At 36.3% G+C, this 21,930-nt stretch overlaps 2 protein-coding genes across 3 annotated transcripts; one reads left to right on the top strand and one right to left on the bottom strand.

Annotated features, from left to right (window-relative positions):
* Positions 1-972: 972 nt before the first annotated feature.
* On the bottom strand, positions 973-6,986 carry galm (galactose mutarotase). The gene is made up of 7 exons (XM_051917820.1): positions 6,646-6,986; positions 3,947-4,101; positions 2,665-2,871; positions 2,155-2,236; positions 1,881-2,031; positions 1,622-1,796; positions 973-1,246 (listed from the first exon to the last, which is right to left on the bottom strand). Exons 1-7 carry the CDS (start codon positions 6,824-6,826, stop codon positions 1,169-1,171), a joined length of 1,029 nt encoding a protein of 342 aa, XP_051773780.1. The 5' UTR covers positions 6,827-6,986; the 3' UTR covers positions 973-1,168.
* Positions 6,987-8,443: 1,457 nt separating this feature from the next.
* Positions 8,444-21,820, top strand: atl2 (atlastin GTPase 2). 2 transcript variants are annotated; one of them, XM_051916935.1, is made up of 13 exons: positions 8,444-8,611; positions 11,840-12,177; positions 13,851-13,985; positions 14,070-14,174; positions 14,293-14,343; positions 14,427-14,483; positions 15,585-15,677; positions 15,756-15,894; positions 15,990-16,117; positions 17,266-17,322; positions 17,582-17,653; positions 18,725-19,156; positions 20,919-21,820. In XM_051916935.1, the coding sequence occupies exons 1-13, from the start codon at positions 8,539-8,541 to the stop codon at positions 21,036-21,038; spliced, it is 1,800 nt and encodes a 599-aa protein (XP_051772895.1). In that variant the 5' UTR covers positions 8,444-8,538; the 3' UTR covers positions 21,039-21,820. The 2 variants fall into 2 exon arrangements, with proteins under 2 accessions (XP_051772895.1, XP_051772896.1); XM_051916936.1 differs by lacking the exon at positions 8,444-8,611 and adding an exon at positions 8,839-9,004.
* Positions 21,821-21,930: the final 110 nt, after the last annotated feature.

The following is a 21,930-nucleotide window of genomic DNA, read 5'->3' as shown; positions in this document are numbered from 1 at the left end:
TGTGATATTGATTTTAAACAACAGTTCAGTAAACAAAAAGTTAATATTACCTGACATTTTAGACGTAATATTGCCAATATTGTCTGTTTTTGCTCTATTTCTCCAACGAAAATACTTCTAAACAAGCCACAGCAAAAGAGATACGCGTCTCTGAGGCGAGCAACACACAGTGGTATTTCGTTACTAAACGAATCCGGGGTTTGGAACGAATCGGTTCAGTGATTCAGTGACCTGGTCACTTGCTTCCTTCCAGAATGATTCAGACATTTTGAACAAATCAGTGGAATGAATTCTTTACTCATTAAGACAGTGATTTGCCGCCACCTACTGGCGGTTTTAATTTCATAATTTCAAAAGCCTTATTATGGCTTGTCAGATTTTGTGTGGAGGCACTTGAAACATTTTCATTTTAGTTTAATTTTCTATCATAGAATAAACGAAAGTACTTTGACATTGTGTGATTTCACACAGAGTCACTGAGTCCATATTGGATTGCTTAAATGCAATATTACAGAAATAAGCACTAACAACAGCAAGCATGTGCATGCATCTTAAATGTATGGCATGAGGTATACGCGAATATAAATTATCAAATGTAAAACACATTATAGAGTTTTGAATGATTAACTTCTTTGATGATGTGGGACTACTATGAAATGTCATTTTGCCAAAAAAATGCATTATCAAATTTATAAAAAACAAAAAACAAAAAAAACAAACAAAAAAAACATAATATTATTTATAAAATAAAATATATTAATTCTATGTATATATTTACTTAAAAATTATCAATTACATTTATCAATTATTTTTGGCACTCGTGTTACAAAATAACATTTGTTTCATTATATTATTGATATAATTTGACCAAATGTAAAAATGTTATAGATGTCTCATTACATGACTAAATTTTCGGTATTCACCCAGATACCTCAAAAGACAAACAAAACAAACAAACAAACAAAAAAAAGGTTGCGTTATTTTTTTAATCAAATTACAGGCTTTAATTATATAATATAATTTATATCTTCTATTAAAACATGAGCAAATTATTGACAGTTATAGAAATACAATATCATGATCTTAGTAGCAATACACGTAATGTGTGTCAGTAAAAAAGTGCAATTGTATAATGGTGGAAAAGTAAAATTAACATGCTCATGTAGTTTCACACCACTGAGAATGTGAAGCGCGTTGTATGTTTGTACGTCTCTCCTGGTCTCAGCAGAGCATCAGGAAAATTAGGCTAAAGAGAGAACAGGTAGAACATCTCATTCATTGAGGACCATTATGCTTTACTCTTGGACTAAAGCAAACACATTACATAAATATAAACAAGTTCACAAATAGGCTCTGTATATGATATATAGTATAATGTGCACTACCATGTTTTTAAAAGAAGTCTCTTATGTTCACCACGGCTGCATTTGGTGATCAAAAATACAATAAAAACATACTATTACAATTTAAAATAATTAACTGCATGCCAATGCATCATTGCTAAAAAAAAAGTATTAAAAATGAAATCTTACTGACCCCCAAATTATCAATGGTAGTGTACATTGATCAAGTGCCACAACTTTGTTTTATTTAAATAAAAATGTACTTTTAATTAATTTACCTGGTTAACAGCATCTGGCCAGTTTTGGGTCTCTAAACAGAAGGCACTGTGTTTGGAGTAAGCAGCTCCACCCTTCCCTTTCAATGTGCCATCCAGGAAGTTGGAGGTGTAGAACTGAACCCCAGGCTGTGTAGTGCTCACCTCCAGGACACGACCCGTCCCAGGATGCACCACTCTACAGAGACCAACATGTACAGTAATATTAAGACACATTTAAGTGTTATATCATGAACTCAATATTCCAATACAAATGACACACCGTGCACATTTTCGCTCCAGTGGCGGTTCACCAGGTAAGCGCAGACAGAAGTTGTGATCAAAGCCTGGACCAGGCAGCTCTTTCAGTCTAGAGCCAAGGAGGACAGGCTTTCTCAGGTCAAACAGGGTCTTCTCAACAGATTTCACCTCCCCTGTACATAGTACAGAAACCACAAAAAAACTACATTTGACAGTTTCTGTTCTGGAGTGATGTAAGGTAAGGTTAAAGATGTTTTAAAAGATCTAATTCTCTAAAATAAACAATGTGATAATACCTGTGGGGATCATTGTATCATCCACAGGCAGGTATGACTCCGCTGAGATGGTCACCTCATGGTCATAAATGTCTGGTGTTCCCTGCAGAATGTGGGACATAAAATAGCATTTATTGATTGTAGGAATACACCTGTTGTGTCCACAAAAGACACTTTTTTGTGTGTTCAGGTGGCAAACTTAGAAAAGCATTTCTTATATATATATATATATATATATATATATATATATATATATGTGTGTGTGTGTGTGTGTGTGTGTATATATGATTTTGCCAACATTTGTCCCCAAGGACCATTTAGGGTTAAACAGACCTGAACCACCTAATCAAGGTCTTACTAGGCATACTAGAAACTTCCAGGTAGGTGTGTTGAGGAAAATATCCTCATATTCAGTTTCACTCGGAAATAAGTCACTGTACTGAAGTAAAGTTGGTCGCAACATCCAATTCACACAGACTTTAATCATGAAGTGTAAGACGAGGTTTAGAAACCCTGTGCATGTAGCCCTACCTGTCCAGCCAGGTTGAAGTATGAATGGTTGGTGAAGTTGATTGGTGTAGTGTGGTCAGTCTGTGCTTGGTACAGCACACTCAGTGTGTTCTTCTCCAGTGTGTAAGTGACACAAGCGTTTAGGTTCCCAGGGTAACCCTCATCACCATCTGGACTACTGTGATGCAGTTTCACTCCGTTATCCACAGCCTCTGTGGTCCACACGGCCTACAACACACAAATGTCCTTAAAGGATTAGTTCACTTTAAAATGAAAATGACCTCAAGCTTTACTCACTCGCAAGCCATCCTAAGTGTATATGATTTTCTTCTTTCTGATTAACACAATAGGAGTTATATTAATAAATATCCTGACGCATCCAAGCTTTATAATGGCAGTGAACGGAACCAACGAGTATGAAGTGCAAGAAAGTGCATCCATACATTATAAATGTACTCCACACGGCTCCGGGGGGCCTTCTGAAGCGAAGCGATGCGTTTGTGTAAGAAATATTTAACATATTTAACAAGTTAAATAGTAAAATATCTAGCTTCTGCCAGAACGCCTTCCATATTCAACTTACGAAGAAAGTGTAAAACTCTCGCAGTTCAAAATGCTTACGCTACGTACTACGCCTTCTGTATTAATATTATGAAAAAAGCGTAACTGACACAAAGTCAGTTACACTTTCGTCATAAGTTGAATACGGAAGGTGGTCTGGCAGAAGCTAGATGGCTTAGGATGGCTTGAGGCTGAATAAAGCTTGGGGTAATTTTCATTTTAAAGTGAACTAATCCTTTAATGAAACGCCTACAAGACAGATGCAACGATGTCTGCTGACTCACATGAAAGGGTAACACTTTAGAATAATGTTCTGTCATTAATGAATAACTATACAGGAACAAATGAGTATCACATTATTAACACTCTAGTAACTACTATTAACTAACAAGAAACTCTGATTAATGAATTAGTAAGTAAAAGTGCTCAGTTGAATGTGGTAGTTCACTATTAGCTAATCCGTAACTACTGTTTTTTCATACCTCCCAGAGAACTACTAAGAACTACTATATACAGGTTCATAATTAACATGAATAATGCATAATGTATAATTAATTCTAAAGTGAAGGTCATGGTAACCCACTAGTAATGAGAGAAGCATTACTAAATCCTTCAGAAGGAATTACTAATTATTTGGATCAGTATTCTAAAGTGAGAAACATGACTCTCTAGTAACTACTGAAGACACTGTAAACTTGTTTTGGACCAAAAAGGATATACATATATGTAATCATTTGTTTACCTTGTCAAATCCCTTCAGTCCTCCATGCAGAGCATTTGGTCCATTGTTTATAGCCAGTTTATATTCCTTGTCATCTATCACAAAGTGGCCCTTTGCAATGCGGTTTGCAACCCGGCCTACCACAGCTCCAAAGTAGCGAGGGTTTGAGAGATAACCTAGAGTGAAATAAAGGAAATCAATTATTATTTTCATTTAGTATCTCTGTAGTTATGTCTGGAGATAGATATATTGACAAGGCTGATTAATAGGCTGACATTTGGTTATTCTGAGATCATCTGCCCATAACTATGCCTGCTTGACTGATTACAGAAGTGGTTCTCAACCTTTTTGACTCCACTGTCCACAACAATATATTGACTCTCTTAGTTTCTGTAAATGAAAATGTCAAGATTCCAAAAGTTTAAGACCTAAATTAGGAAATGCTTAAAGGAATTGTTCACCCATAATTTACTCACCCTCAAGCCATCCTGGGTGTATATGACTTTCTTTCAGCCGAACACAATCGGAGTCTTGAATGTGTTCGGCTGAAAGAACAAAGTCATGTTATGGGATAATTTTCATTTTTGGGTGAACTATTCCTTTAAGGGTTCCCATTCTCTTTAACCAATGAATTTGCATGACTTTTACAGTTGCTAATTATTTACTGGATAAAATTTTTAAACATATCTTTATACCTAATAAAATATTTTAGAGCTTGGCATTGCTAGAAAAACGTATATTCTTTATAAAAATGGCCATGCCAAGTCCTAGTTGTTTAGGGGTCAAATTCAATTAAATAAAAAAATATATAAATAAGTCTTGATTTAAGTTGTTTAGCTCATTAAAAGCTTGTTTTGTCTTATTTTAAATCATTTTAAGTCATCTTGAGGGTCACTTAAGTAAGTTTGCTGAGGCCCCCTGGTCGAGAACCACTGGATTACAGAAATTATAGTTGTGTTTATTTCAAAATCTATAAAACAATCTTGGATAGAGCACATCTGTTTTCAATATTGTGCAATTGTTCAATCAGTTCCCTCAATTATATTTCATAAAGGCCATCAGCTACCCTGCTTTCTCAATATCTGTATTGGCTATTTTAAAAGCACAAATTGGGCAACAAAGTGAAGATTTTCTATTGGCCCAGCTTCTGCAATGCGGTTAAATATATGATGTATAACATTTTTAATTAGATTAATTCTGATAGTGGCTTTGCCTGCAATACACTGAACTTTCTTTTTCAAACAAACGCCTTGATTAAACTGCAAAGAGTTTTTTTATGTTTTACCCTATGAATGAAAGAATATAATAAGGACGTTTTAATCAGTTTGATCATTTTTTCCCCCAAAGACATTGTTTTATTACATTTATTTATTAGAACATTTTATTAATTACAAATGGCTTTTTCATAGGGAGAAAAATCTCCTAAATCCATTGAAATGAAACAAATGAGTCAATTGTTTAGACTAGAGTTAGAAAATGAATGTGGATTTAGCAGCTTAGATTATTTGGTCTTTGGGAGAATTTCATGAAAAATGCCTGACTACTGAGGTAGATTTTCCAAGTGGTACTCACTGCAGAGTCTATGAGGGCCAGCTCCACCTCTCTGGACATCCAGTGGGGTGGAGGGATATAACTCTCCACCTCTCTGGACGTTGAATGGGGTGGAAAGATAGAGTTGTGGGTAGGGTTAGGGTAGGATTAGGATGTGGTTGTACATTCTCTCCTCCTCGCTGGACGTCTAGCGAGGGGGAGCTAACGTAAGCTCCACCCATTTGCTCTGCAGCAAGCACTTTCTCACTCTGCCCGCAAAGGTTGATGCCTAAGTGTAACTACTCTGACCACATATGATGCCTAAGAATTATAGTTACCTGACTCCAATCAGAACCCTGCCTAAGAGTCTCACTCTGAGTCGAACGACGTCTCGTCCCTTTTTGAACACTATCACTTGGGAGTAAGGTCTTTAGTGTTCCCTAACTTGCTGCACAGCAAAAAAACAGGCAGACTCCAGACTATGCCTTAGAATATGCTTTATTCACAGCCAGAGGACCTCATATCAATCACAGAGAATCCCACCAGCAAAAAGAATACAACAGTTTATATAGGATAGGAGCATGGCAAAGTATTCTACAATATGATTAGTTCTTCATAGGTCAAACCCTTCTGTTAATAGGTAACGCAAGATCTGCCCAAATCATGTGTTTATTAATTCGTTGGTTACTCAATATCATGTTATATTTAGATAGTTGTCTAGTTGTCCCCAAGTTTCATTTCCCCTTTTGTTTTATTCAGATATGATTCAGACACCCACTGTCTTTGGCCCAAGTTTTGGCAACATTTAGGTTTCAAAAGCATATAAATGTTATTCCTGCAAGGAAAAAGAAATGTTAGTTATGATTAATTAAAAAAAAATCCATCACACTACATACTGAAATTTTACTGGATTCCAACTAGAAAACAGAATTAATCTTAAAAAGATCTAAAAAGCAAAAGCCTTCATTTGTTCTTCATTTATTCAACAATATCTCAGAAACAGTTGAGATATTAAAGAACCATTACTGTTCTTCTCATTTTCTTTTCTGTACTGAGAGGACACATCTGGCAGGAATAAGCAAAGAAATTGTTAAAACAGGTCAAGAAATTATTTTAGCTGTCTCTAATTAACATGTCAGTCGAAAATACCTGCCATGCACAATAAGAAAACGCTTGATGATAGAACTTGCCTTCTAAGTCATCGTATCCCAACACTATATCCGCACTTTGACCGCAGCGATCTGCTGTTTTGATGGACTTTATCACACAGCCCAGAGAGATGATCTCCACACACACACTGCAGGACCGCAGGATCCATTTTTCCACTGGACCCACTGCAGTGCCGAACTCCTCTTTACACACCTCGGTCATTATGAATTAAACTGTTTGCTCTAACGCTAGACAGGATTTACACGCCCACAATTGCAAAGGAAGTTACAACACGGTAGCGCAAATGAGTACACTTTGAGTTAGTTAACTACAAAGTACCGCCCACTAGTGATAGGTGCTTTCGAAAAAAGATTCGAATCATTTGTTTCGAACCAGTGATTCGGAGCACGTACAAACGTTCCAAAAGGTCACGTGATTTTAGTAAACGAGGCTTCGTTACGTCATTACTGTTTCGAAATGTTTCGAAATTTCAATGGTTCGCCGCTAGGGGGCGATGATCTTCTGTGAACCCACGAACCAGATTTTATCTGATCTCAATTTGTAGATATTTAATGACACATTTGTATATAATTAAAAGTCTCTTATTGATTAACCAAGCTCTACATAAAACAAACAAAACAAGCCCTGCAATTCAATAAAATAACATATTATAAAGACACTTTATATTTAATGGTATTAGATTATTTGTTTATTGCATCTAATACCTTTAATAAAACATTTGCAATTGTTTTGTAAAAGGGGATTTTATGTATGTTTGAGCCGAGATGCATTTACACCGTTCTGACCAGCAGCGTAAGACCTTTCGAGCGCTTCGAATCAGTGAATCATTTTGCGAAGCAATTGGTTCAATTGATTCAAAGTTACGAAAAGCTTCGTTTCTCCCATCACTACCATCCAAATTTCTTCTTTTGTATTTTGTTGGTGTCATACTGCCACTATCTGGATTGGGGCAGTACTGCGCATTTAAGTGGAATATTTGGCACATTTGATGCTGCTGTTCTGACTTTGTAATGTGCATTTACCAACCATTTTTAATTGCAATACTAAACGCTGATGTTAAAATACATTAGATTAATAAAATTAATAAAATCATAAAATTTTGCACGTTGGTGTAATATGTATATATGTAATATGTGTATATATGTGTATATATGTAAAAAAAAAAAAAAAAAAAAAAAAAAAATATATATATATATATATACTTTTTTTTTTTCATTTGCTGATGATTATCAGACATTAGTATGCTCATTCTCTTTTAAATGTCTATAAATTCATCATTTATTTATTTTTCAATAATTATTTTCTGACATTCTGATCTGGAGAGCAATGAAACAAGGCACATGTGCAAATGGATTTGAAATGTGTCAGTCTAAAAATAGAACAGTCCTAGATATGCTGTCTCTCTGGGGGTTCCTCCTTTAAATCTTTACACATCTTTTCTTCCAGTAATTTAGCTTCTCAGATAAAAATGCACTATGGTATCCTGTGGATATTGGGCTCCAAAAGTGTGAGATCACTGTAATGAAAATGCATGATTTAGCATTTCCCCCCCTCATGAAAACATGATGATCATGTTGTCTGGCATGATTTGAGGAGTATCTTGTGCTTTCGTGGAAGAAATCTGGTCATCTGTATAAAGAGTCACATGGTTAATGCCACAAATTTTCTTATTTGATTTGTGACATATAAATAAGGAATATTCCGTCTTCATTATATATTTTAATATATATTTTATTTTGTTTATTCTGTAATATATAATAGTTTATTGTAAGTATTGTATTGTAATTTTATTACCCACAAAGACAAACCCATCTTCGTTTGTTTCCCAAACATCTCTGATTCTCTGAATGAGTGCATATGTACAGTGAAACTGGGGCTGTTACGTCACGCAGCAAAGTTTCAACAGAACCAAGATGGCGGAAGACGGCGGACCGAGGAATCGGCATTTCTCAGCGAAGAACCGCAAGTGCCACAACTTTGATGAAGGTGACTGCCTCATTTCATATCGTGTGTGTATCATCGAAAGTCCGTTCTTCAGTGATTGTGTCTCACTGGTGCTTCTCTGTTATTTTGCGTTAGCCTGCGTTTAATGCCATGTTAAAAGTTAAAAACTGGACTTGAACTCGTATTATTTCTGGTCACGGTCAAATTTGACCAGGTGTGAATCAATTCGCGCCAGAAAGCGGATCGCCTCGTGCACTGAGAGCTGAAAAAGAGAGTTTTGACTAACATTCAGCTCTTGTTGACTCGGGTTACTAGAGTTAAAAGCCTCGTGAGACGCGCTTCAGAGAGTTGATACTTGTTATTGACACCACATCGGTTTAATGCGTGATATACACACTTTAAGCGCATGTTTATTGGTAAACTGTAGTGTTCTCGGTGAGTTCTTCAGTTATTTTTATGCTAGCTATTATTAGATGGCTTAATTTGCAACCTTGCAAACTTTGGAGCCAGACTTTTTTACTTTCTTGCTTTGTCATGGCCGTTCAGTATGCGTTATGTGTTAAAAACCAATATTATGATAGTTTGTGAGTATAATGTATTTCACAGTCATATTAAATTATTTTAGTATTTCACTGAATTCGGTAGTTTTGTGATTGACGAGCTCGGTTTTCAAAGAATTCGTGCGCAGCTAGAAACTAAATCAAACTCGCATTAGGGAAACTTTTGTATCCATATTCATCTCAAAAGCTGTTTTTTTTTTTTTTGGCATGAGTTGTGTGTTTTGCTTGCTCCCTGAAGCTTTAGGGTGGTGGATGTCCTGTATGCCTGTGTGTGTAGTCTCAGGACCTACCAGGGTAATTTGCCATGTAAATTTACTTTTACTTAGAGTTTCGCTGATGTGTCCAGTAAATCAACATGTTATGATGTTAAAGTGCACAGGACAATTATATTAAGTTACTTTTTATCTGGGCAAACACATCAGTCAGTTCATAAACTGATAAGATACATGCATGCAGGTGGTTGTTGTTTTAGATAATGGTGTCCTGTCTGTCTGATTTGTATGTCCTGTCTGTCTGAAGTTAGTAGTCCGCATCAATGATATTGGGCCTTTCAATAGCTAATACCAATGTCTACTTTACCTGTTAGTTGTTAAAACTAGCAACATTTTCACTTTGGAATTAATCAGAGTGAAAAAAATATATATAGTTGAAATATGTTGGTAGCATTAAGGTTTTCGTTTATTAACATCAACTTTAAATGAACAACACTTCTACAGCATTTATTATTCTTAGTTAACAAGATTATAGTGAGTCATTAAATCATTCAAACTGATTAAAAATTAAAATAGAGAAAGACTTAAAATAATATATTTTTTTAAAAATAGACAGAAATTAACATCAAAACTTATAGTAAATTACATGTTATTTTTTAACATGTAAAAAAAAAAAGTTGTATACAGATTCATAAGAGAATCGTGATCTCTATTTTAAACCGAAAAAAAGAAAAGTGATTCTCAACTTTTCCAGTATCGTGCAGCTCTAATGTATTATTACAAACAGTGTGTGTGTGTGTGTGTGTGTAAAGCAGTTCTGAATGAACTGTCCCATTAATTGTGTCCTTGGTGTGTGTTAGCTTAGTCTGACACTGCTTGACTCTGATCCAGGGGCTCTGTTCATCTGGCCGTGAGCCTGAGGAGACTAAAGCAAGGGGAGATGGTGTTTGTTTTGTGTTACATATGTCTTAACCAGAGGACAAAAATTACCAAATTTAGCCCTGTGGCTGAAGGGAACTAGGCTTATCACAGCTCATGGATAAAGTGCATGGGGTTAGAACAGAGACCCACACAGTCCTGGAATAGAAAGTGACCACAGTAATAAGCTGCTAGTTGAGTGCTTAAAAGCAAAGCTGCAAACATCAGAAAACTCATGTCTGAACAGCAAGGATTGTGTTCATTATGTACATTTTTCTTATCCATGCATGCTTTGTTTGGGCCAATATTGCACAAAATAAGTGCAGATAGTGACGATTATTTTTGACATTTTAAACAGTGACAAATTTATGGCTGAAGCTGCCATATATAGCAACTAAATGTATTCACTGTTTGGATTTACTGGTAAATAGACAAATACTTAAAGAGTCTATGACTGGATCATTATTGCTGTGATTATTATGTTTCTAGCATGTTATATGTTTGGGAACAGTTCTTTTACCCTGATTGGAGTGTGCAGATTTTCATTTCTTGAATGACCATGTAGGAAGATGTATCATGGCCATATTCAAGGATGCCAAAGCCAAGATTTATTAGGCTCAAAGTGTGAAAGAATTGTTGGGAGGGAGCATGAAGAATCATTTTCACACATGAATTGGCACCTCTGAGTCCAGACCATAATTTTCGGTCTTTGGGATGTGCTGGAGTAGACTTTACAGAGTGCTTGACTCTTGCATTGGCAATACAATGCAACAATTTTTGTTCAAGATCTTGTATTCACAAGAGTCATAGACTCAAAGTATTTGCCTATTTAAATCCAAACAGTGACTTTTTTTTGTGGCCAGGCAGTGTGTAAATAAGGGTTAGTTCACCAAAAAATGAAAATTCTGTCATCATTCACTTACCTTCATGTTGTTCCAAACCCATAAGACTTTCCATTCATCTTCTGAACACAAATGAAGATATTTTTAATAAAATCTGAGCCAGTTCTGTACTCTCCGTCGACAGCTACTTAACTGACACTTTGACGCTTCAAAACGTTCATAAAGAGACTGTAAAATGAATCCATATGAATTGAGTGGTTTATATGCTGAACAGTATTTTTGGCTTTTATTGACATAAACATTGATCAGCGAATATAAACAGAACATAAACCTGCTTGATGCACAAGAAAAAACCTCTTCCTGAAGCTCAAACATGCTGCATATCACAGAAGAATGAACCTCATTGGTTCTCGCACGTTAAGCAAACATGCTTGAGCTTCCGTTTATCATAGCTGATGTGTGAGTTGATGATTGTTTAGATGTGAATAAAAGCTTAAATCTGTTCAGCGTATAAAGCGATCGTGTCTCTTCAGAGAATTTGAGAGAACTTTTTCAATGGAGGGACAGAAAGCTCTCAGATTTTATTAAAAATAATTTGTATTTCGAAGATGAACGGAAGTCTTAAGGGTTTGGAACGACATGAGGGTGAGTAAATGACAGAACTAACCCTTTAAGTGGACAAATTACCAGTAATACCCTGCAAATAACTTTTTACTGGGTTTTTTTTTTTCCCTACAGTGATGACAGGTGTGGAAGATGTTCCATTGTGCCGGCCAGTTGAGGCATTGAGCTCATTGGAGGAGTTCAGCTCTGATACTAATGGTGTGGCACCATGTGCTGTAGCAGAAGAGCTTGAGCCGGAGGAGGACCCAGTTCCAGAGGGGGCTCGACCTGTTCAAATTGTGATCGCTAAAGAGGATGATCATAAGTTTGAGTTGGATACTGTTGCGTTGGAAAAAATCCTGATGCAGGAACATGTCAAGGATCTCAACGTAGTTGTGGTGTCTGTGGCCGGTGCCTTCCGCAAGGGAAAATCCTTCCTGCTGGATTTCATGCTACGTTACATGCAAAATCAGGTTAGAATGAACTCCCTTCCACTAATGTAAGCATATGGTAGTTGACAAATGGACACAAAGTAGGATTTTAGATTAAAATGGGTATATTTGTAAATAAGAACTTGTATGTTTTTAGATGCTAAAACTGGTCACCGTTAAATTATTTTTTTTTAGTCTACTTTTGATTAACCTAATTCTAAAACATTTAGACTTACATACACTGCAACCTCACAAATAAATGGAGCCTTTACTTCTAATTTTATACTTTATGCTCTCTCATTATATGGAGGCATCACACTACCCAACTGAAAAATTGAAAACATGAGTAGTTTCACATAAGCTTTACAAATTTAATTAATAAAAGGAGGTAAAACTTCAGCCCTATCTTAAAATCTTGAAATTTTCTTATTTACTTCCTGTTGGGGTTCTGAATATTTTTCAAGGGTCCTCAAAACATTGCTTCAACAATTGATGATAAAATGTTTGATTGTTTGTTTTGTTTGTAAATATGTAATTTCATTATCAGTCATTATTCAGTCATTTATGTAGTCCCTAATTAGTAAATAGTATTTCTATCCACATTTTTATTTGTTTCTATATTTCACAGTTCAATAATCCACCGGGAATACAGGATGCACTTATCCAAAACCCAAAAATAAAGTTTATTTATTAATCAAATTTATTTAATCAACACTCAAATAAAACTGAGCTGTACAATAAGGCAAACTTTTTAATAACAGAATTATGTTTCTACTCCAATTTGTTGGTGAAATATAAACATTTAAATGATAATAAACTGTAAATAACTTGTTTTCATGACAGATTTATTCAAACATATTTTAAATAATGAAGACATCACTAACAGGTTAAGTAAAAATTTAATGCAATATAGTGCGTATATCAAAATGCTCTTCTTTTTTTTTCTTTTTTTTTTCTAGTTAACTAACGAGTTTATGGTCATTGAATAGCTTTCATTATACAAGCTGTTCAAATGGTTGATATTTTTCCCCTTTGAAACACAGATTGAGCGATTACATGAGACATGATACATTTCAGTAAGTTGTACTGTTTCTTTCAACATACCTTCTGATGTTCATTCATGTTTATTTCATGCTATAACTAGTAGTAAAGAGGAAGAGATGATCAGTTCATGTGCTGCTTGAACTGAGGCGCTACAGTGATCTGTCGTGGCATAGTAAAAATTTATTGTTTGAATTTCATGACAGAATCAACAGAATTGGACATTTGCGCATTGTTATTTTAATATGAAACAAAATCTCAGCTTATTGCGAGTATTGGATGGCAGACGCGCTACAAAACCGAAAATTTGTTTTTGGTCAAACATTTTCGGTAGCCAAAATTTCGGTGAATCACTAAATATAACTATATACAATATAACACATTATTAAAATGTAAAATGCCCTTATCTCTGAGGACTTTAAATGAACATGTCAACTACCCTTATGCATTCAAATATGCAAGACATGAGAACTCCAACACAGTTAAAAATAAGTCTATCTGAATTATCATTCCTGAGAACAAGTTCCTGATGACTCCTATCATTGACATGTCTTAACATGTGGGCTACTTCCTGCATTTATAAAACCAGCTAGGTCACATGTGTGCGAGCATGCATGCTTTATTACATGCATTTCAGGACATTCATAAGAACGATTTCTTTTGTTTCTTTGTAGTCATCTGAGTCATGGATGGGAGAAGATGATGAGCCATTGACTGGTTTCTCCTGGAGGGGAGGCTGTGAGAGAGAGACCACAGGAATCCAGGCCTGGAGTGAGGTGTTTGTTGTGGAAAAGGAAGATGGAACTAAGGTGAATGGGCGTTAAGCTGAAGATGTGTATTATGTCACTGTCAAGATATGTTGACTGATAAGACTAATCTATGTGTGTCCTTAGGTGGCTGTGCTGCTGGTGGACACTCAGGGAGCCTTTGACAGTCAGTCCACCATCAAAGACTGTGCCACTGTTTTTGCTCTAAGCACCATGACCAGCTCTGTGCAGGTATGTAGAAGCACGTTAGTGAGGCTCATACGCTAGTAAAGGCTGTCATTACATGGGGCTTTGTCATTCATTGTAGGCTCTATCATATTATGTGACCCAACGACCTTGTTTGTTTTAGGTTTATAATCTTTCTCAGAATATCCAAGAAGATGATTTGCAGCATCTCCAGGTAGTAACTTTCTTTGTTGGTGTATATTGTTAGTGGTTTGTTAATAGTGTAAGTGAGATAGTAACATCATGTGTCTTTTATAGCTTTTCACAGAATATGGTCGACTTGCACTGGAGGAGATCCGTGAGAAACCATTTCAGGTAGAAAAGCTATTTCCATACTGAGTGTCTGTCATGGCCACAAATTAACTTAAACTCAGGACAAAAAATGACACACATGCCACAGATATTTAAAATGTTTCAGGGGTGACTTTACAACCATCATTGAACAATCAGATAATATGTTTTGATGGATTATATGGAATGTATTTGTGCTGTGTTCTAAATGGATAGAAAAGAAATATCCCCTCAAGAAATACTGAAACACTGACCTTTAAAGTGATAAGTTCAGACACTGGTGCCTATCATATTTAATATATATTATACATGTGTATATATGTACACTACCAAGTTTGGGGGCAGATTTTTTTTAAAAGAAGTTAATTTTATTCAGCAAGGACTTGATCAAAGTTAAACTGAATTAAATTAAACGGATCAAAAATGAGACATTGGACAAAAGATCGCTATTTCAAATAAATGCTGTTCTTTTGAACTTTCTATTTCTCAAAGAGTCCTTAAAATGATTCCACAAAAATATTAAGCAGCACAACTGTTTTCAGCATTGATGATAAATGTTTTTTGAGCAGCAAATGAGCATATTAAGAGTAATTTCTTAAGGATCACATGACACTGAAGACTGGAGTAATGATGCTGAAAATTCAGCTTTGTATTTTAATAAATACATTTATTTTAAACTAGAAAATTATTTTAAATTGTAATAATATTTCACAGTATTACTGTTTTTATATACTGTATTCTTTATCAAATACATGCAGTCTTGGTGAGCATAAGAGACGTATTTTAAAAAAATTAAAAAATTGTTCACAAAGTCTGATGTGATAAAACAACACAATTTTTTTTTCTTACCAGAGTAATTCCTAAAACCCTATGAAATCTGATAGTACAGTAGATTAATTAAAGACAGTTTTTTGATAATAGGATTATTTTCTTTATTCTCTGAAAAAGTTTACGAATGAGCTAATGACCTGAATAAATTGGGCATCGATTACAACCTAATCAGTCTCTGTGTAAGAGTTCATTGAGATGCATTTTGTTTGAACTAAAATATGTTTTTTTTTTTTTTCTAAATTTTTAGAAAAACAAAATGCATCTTTAGCGTCACTTCTCTTTTCTGTCTTTCAGAAATTATTGTTTCTGATCAGAGACTGGTGTTACCCTTACGAGCATGACTATGGGCTTATAGGAGGGAATTACTTCTTGGAACGGAGACTACAGGTGAGATGAAGCACAGAATAGATGAACACGGCATCAGCATGTTGAACAAAGTGTGAATGTTTTATTTGTGCTATGCAGGTGAAGCCGAATCAACACGAAGAGCTGCAGAATGTTAGGAAACATATTCACAGCTGTTTCTCCGACATAGGCTGCTTTCTGCTGCCACATCCAGGTCTGAAGGTGGCCATTAACCCTTACTTTGATGGCAGACTGAAAGGTCAGGACAGATTTCTCTCAGACACCGACATGGATGTGCACGTCTGAATTCTAGGCTCATCATTAACTTTTTTTTTTTTCTTCTTTTTGTTGCAGACATTGATGATTCATTTAAGAAGGAGCTGCAGAATCTAGTGCCTTTACTGCTGGCACCAGAGAACTTAGTAGAGAAAGAGATCAATGGAGCTAAAGTCACATGCAGAGACCTGCTGGAGTACTTCAAGGTCAGATTTGATTGCTTAGCTGCTGTCACAGCTGTAAACACAATCAGATTAGGTGTAAATTGTGTCAGGATTTAAGGGTGTGTTCACACTTGTCATGTTTGGTTCGATTAAAACGAACCCTGGTGCGATTGCTCTGTTAGTGCGGTTCATTTGAAAATATGTGAACGCTGCCATCCGAACCCTGGTGCGCACCTAACAAGCGGACCGAGACCGCTGAAAAGATGGGTCTCGGTCCGCTTCCAAACGAACTCTGGTGTGGTTCGAATGATATATGAACGCAACAAGGACCAAAGACATGTAATTGAACCAAAAACAGGAAGATGAGACCCTAAAGAAGGACAGAATCCTCACGCATATCGGTTTTTCGTCATAGCCGCGAGTTTGCCCATGACAGGCATCAGACACGCGTCTCCACGCAGAAGATCGTTAGTGTGTGTGACGGATGGATTCCCACCGCTGTTTTGACTCCCTTATACATTTTATAAGCTCTTTACGAGTTCCCAGCTGGCCAAAATACCATCATATGCAGGCTACGCACACACAACAAGCGCATTTACCTCAGCACACAGCATTGTTTTGGATGTTCGGTAAGTTCAGTCTCAGAATTGGCAATATGTCATAAAATCCGACCAATCAGGTTGTGAAAGTATCCGTATGCCTTTAGGTTCGGTATCTTTTGGTTCGGTAATAAAATTGCCAACCTGAACGCTAATCGGACCAGGACTAAATGGGTTTTTTTCTTCTTTGGTCCGGACCAAACGAACCGAACTACAAGTGTGAATGCACCCTAAATTGAAGAGGCTCTATTCAAGTGTTCCTGTAGAATTTGTGTGGCAAATGATGCAAGTCTTTATTGATAATAAGGCAAGAAACCTCTGTTTCATTAAGTAAATGATAATATAGTCAAGTAATATAGTGCATTAGCATGACAGTGGCCTGTTTACAGCTGTCAAGCAACATGAATGCATTAATGTCAGTTGACTTCAGTTGGTGACAACTGTGACTTCAGTTGGTGTGAGGTCACAGGTGTGCTTCTTTTTTTACAGTGCCACTGAACATGCCTCATCCAATCAGGTTGTAGATCCATAACATGTTCTGCTTTATGAACATCCAGTAAAATACCCATGTTTGCATTCCTTTATTTGTAGGCATATATCAAAGTCTATCAAGGGGAAGAGCTTCCACATCCTAAATCCATGTTGCAGGTATGTTCCTCTCCATCTTTAAAGTGACCTACACTGCTGTGTTTAAAAGATTTAGAATGGAATTTAAAAAAAATACAGTATAATTGTGAAATATTACATATTACATATACATAATTTATTCCTGTGATGGCAAAGCTGAATTTTCAACATCATTACTCCAGTCTTCAGTGTCACATGATCCTTCAGAAAAGTTCAACAGCATTCTTTCAAAAAAAAAAAAAATCTTACTGATCCCTAAACATGTGCCTCTTTTACTCAGGCAACTGCTGAAGCGAACAACTTGACTGCTATCGCTGGAGCGAAAGACACTTATAACAGAACCATGGAGCAGGTAGAGTTACTTTGAACCGCTATTATGACAGCATACATACAGACAAATAGGAGATAGTGTGAGCAAATGCATCCTGCATATCAAGGAGGTGCATTCAGTCAAGATTCTTCACTACTAAATGGATCATAGATGGAGAGGGACCTAAATTCTACTTAAATATAGCAGGAGCGTGACATGAGATGAGCTAGCCTATATAACTGAAAATAACTTGAGGCCGCTGCGCTAAAATAGTAGGTTTGGCCTAGATAACTCACAAAAAGAAAATGCCTGTTATGGTTTAGTTCCTGGCCGTTACCACCATAGACATTGAGGGGGACAAGTCCCCCCCCAATAATTAGAAATGGCAAAATTCCCCCCCCCCCCATGACAAAAAGGTTTAAAAGACACATTTTTAGCCTGGTGACTGTTCTGCCTCAGCGGTCTAACAGCGCTAGTCAATGTCAAAATGATTGAGATTGCCAATCAAACCAAGTAGGTGGGGTTTACTGTTCACAGAAGCAGAGCGTGAATTCCAGCACTAAGTGTCAGTTTACAGTTGAAAGAGAGCCAGGTAAGATGCAAATAATGAAACTTTGAATAAATGTCAGCTGTTTTGCGATAGAAATGTTAAAAGATCGACAGTAACATCCAGTAATGCAAACTACTCCTACTTTTTTTCTCAAAAATGGCCATAAACTATACGAGAGCGGATTAGAACCCGGAACCTCTGACACAGTTAACAAAAGTTCTACCACCAGACCATTAGGGAATTCAAATGCTAATTGCAGATCTATGTATTTATTAACTAACGTGAAGAATCTCGGGACTAACAATATTTTGTGTTGTAGATATAGTAGATGTAAGAATGAAACTGTCACAATAAAGATGAGTTCTCAGTGTACTATTAAAATTGATTTCTGGTCATCACAATGTTATTTTTTTTCTACAATTGTTCGAAACAATATTTTAGAATTTCCTTCACTGTACTGTTTCTTTACGCTTATGGTCTTGGTTTAGTAATATCTGCATCTGGTGATTAGAAATATTAGGAAATGTGTCTGAGCTAATAATTTTGTTTCGTGTATGTCACAGGTATGTGGAGGAGACAAACCATACCTCGCCCCAGTTGACCTCCAACGCTATCACGAAGAGTTTAAGAAAACCTCCGTTCAGAAGTTTTGCTCTGTGAAGAAAATGGGTGGTGTGGAGTTCTGTCAGCGCTACCAGCAGCAGTTGGAGACAGAGCTGGATGAAGTGTACACAAATTTTATGAAACACAATGAAAGCAAGAACATTTTCTATGCGGCGAGAACTCCGGCCACTCTGTTTGCTGTCATGTTTGTCACCTACATGGTCTCCACCATAACAGGTTTCATTGGTTTATCAGTAATCGCAGCTCTGGCCAATCTTGCGATGGGGGTTGCTCTGCTCTCGTTGTGTGCCTGGTCGTATGTCAGATACTCAGGAGAGTATCGAGAAGTGGGCGTGGCTATAGACCTCATAGCAGAGGCTCTGTGGGAACAGGTGAGTTATGCTTCCTGGATGTGCTTCTGCATGTTGGTTGGGACCATTCTACATTCTCTCCCCTGCCCCACACATTGTTGTTTCATTGTTGTTTCTTTTGTGTTCATCTTATCCTATAAACCGTCAAGCTCATCAAGTTCCTCTTTAGTATAGCTTACTCATGGAGTCCAGGGAAGAGGGGTTCCACCAATAAAAATGTTGTCATAGGACCCATGAATTTTAGAGCCAGTCCTGCTTCTAATGTCAGATTTACATCCTGTATCCTACTGGGAGTGTTGAGATAGGACTTGATTTATATGTGAATTCACATGGTTTGCTTTCATCTACATTAATCTCATCTGAAGTGCTTTTGAGTAGGGCTGTGACAATAAATCGATGCTTCTCGATTCGTGGATTGAATTTGAGATTTTCCGAATACATCGCTATTCTCTTTTGAAAAGATTCTGAGCTTAGTTTTTAGAAGCAGATTGCACTTTAGGCTAGTTTTTAACTGCACTCTTAAATGCTCATGAAGAGTGCTTGTGTGTTTGGCTGAATCTGAGAATGTACTTGCACCTCAGAATGCTTTTATGATGTAAGGTTAATGTAAACAGCCCACTGCAAACACCCTTGTAATTCACTTCAACCTTTTAGAACTTTGAATAATTTTATAGAAGGTTCAAGTGGTGTGTGTAAGGAATTGGAAGCAAGCAGAGTATGTCCGTTTCTAAAGCACGCAGTGCCATCTGCTGTTAAAAACTAAGCTCAGAATCGGTTCAAGAGAGAATTGTGATGCATTCGGAAAAGCTCAGAATCATTTCTCGATTCGCGATGCATCGATTTATTTTCCCAGCCCTGCTTTTGAGTTCTGAATTTTTCTGGGTATTAGACTAAAATAATATATAGGGTTTTGCATTTCAATTGCTTTTATGTATTATTACTATTGGTCTTTCTTTAAGGGATAGTTCATTCACAAAAGAAAATTGTCATTTTCTCACCATTGTCATTACACACCCATAAGATCTTTAAAACAGAAATTAAATGGATAGTTCACCCAAAAATGAAAATTCTGTCATCATTTACTCACCCTCAAGTTGTTCCAAACCTGTATGAGTTTCTTCTGCTGGACACAAAAAAGATCTTTTGAAGAATATGGGTAATCAAACATTTGCTGGGCCCTATTGACTTCCATAGTATGGAAAAAAATACAATGAAATTCAATAGGGCCCAGCAACTGTTTGGTTACCCATATTCTTCAAAATAACATCTTTTGTGTTCAGCAGAAGAAATAAATTTATACAGGTTTGAAACAACTTAAGGGTGAGTAAACAAACCCATAACCAGACCCATAACCAGACCCATAAGTCCAGGGTTCTCATGTTCTTGGAATTTAATTGTTCCAGACCAGAAAATATATAGAAGGTTTTACAATCTCATAAATTAATAAAATCAAGTCATGGACTCTTTTTTTTTTTTTTTTTTTAATGTAGTAAATATAATTTTTTTTCTTCAAATGCTCAACTTTCAAACATTGCTCTTCGTGTATGTACAGTAATTGCAAAAGAAGTGTTCCCCTTGTGGTTGTTATGGTGTGTTTTTAAAAAAAAAAAAAAAATCCATCAGATGTACATATCTAGAGACTTGTTGGTGGACTCCTTTTGACTTTGACCTGTAAACAACCACCCAGAACAGGCTAAAAATGTTCAGATAAGCACTGTTCACATTTTCTTCAGAAAAATCTAGTTCTTAATTGTTGCTGTTTTTTCTTTTTTGTTCATTCTAGGTGCTGAAGCCACTTACTGAGCAATACATGGAAGAAAATGTCCGACAGACAGTTGTGAACTCAATAAGAGCCACGCTAACAGATCAGGCGACACAAGCTACGAAGTTGAAGACCAACTGACAGTTTGCTGTGCCTTATCTGCCGTGTTTGAACAATCACCGCTTTTATGTTGTGTAGTTTTTGTGATGTTTGGTCATGTAGACTCTAACCAAAGTTTACAACATAATTTACCCTGACCAATATCCACACCACCAACATGCAGACTGACACTGTAACGGCAAAGAACATCATTAAAATGCTTATCAATTCAGGTTTAAGTCATCAGATATACAAGCAGCTTGGATTTCTCTTGGTTTGAAGGATTATCAGGGAAGCACTACAAATGTTTTTATAATCTGAAAGTTAATTTGGAAACTAGATGTTAAATCTCTTATATGCTTAACGGTTGAATTACTGCCGTCAGTGGATGAACTGTAGCATTTTCCATTTAGCCTTCTACCACATCCAGTTACTCAGTGTGGAAACGTACCAGCTTTTTTGCTGGATTTCTTGTGAGGTATTTTTAGAGCCTTTAAGGAACGCTGAAGTTGTAAATCCATCCAAGTCACCCCTCTACTGGGCCTTTTTCTGTACAGTGTTGTTTTAGACTGTATCATAGCCTCATGCATGTAAAGGAGTATATAAATATCAGCTGTAGATCATCTGAGGATTTAATTTACAATGTTTTAAGATGTGTATGAATGTGACGCTCTATTTGCCTTTTGTTGTACTTCTCTAAGTTTAGAGCACCTTTCATTGTGTCTTCTGACCAATGGGAGTGCTCATGAGATGACTTGATTTGTCAGTCTTTTAAGGTTATGCCATTTAATTTATTTTTTAAACAATTAAAATATTTAAAATTGGATTGTTGTCTGCATTGTTGCCTAATTGAGTTGCCTGAACGTACAAAGAAATTTTCAACTTGGACCCAGACATCAAACAGACTAGAAGTGTCAACTTGATCGCATTCAAG

Source organism: Ctenopharyngodon idella, chromosome 13 (assembly GCF_019924925.1).
Source record: "Ctenopharyngodon idella isolate HZGC_01 chromosome 13, HZGC01, whole genome shotgun sequence".
Classification (NCBI taxonomy): domain Eukaryota; kingdom Metazoa; phylum Chordata; class Actinopteri; order Cypriniformes; family Xenocyprididae; genus Ctenopharyngodon; species Ctenopharyngodon idella.
This window is presented reverse-complemented; position numbering and strand designations above follow the sequence as displayed.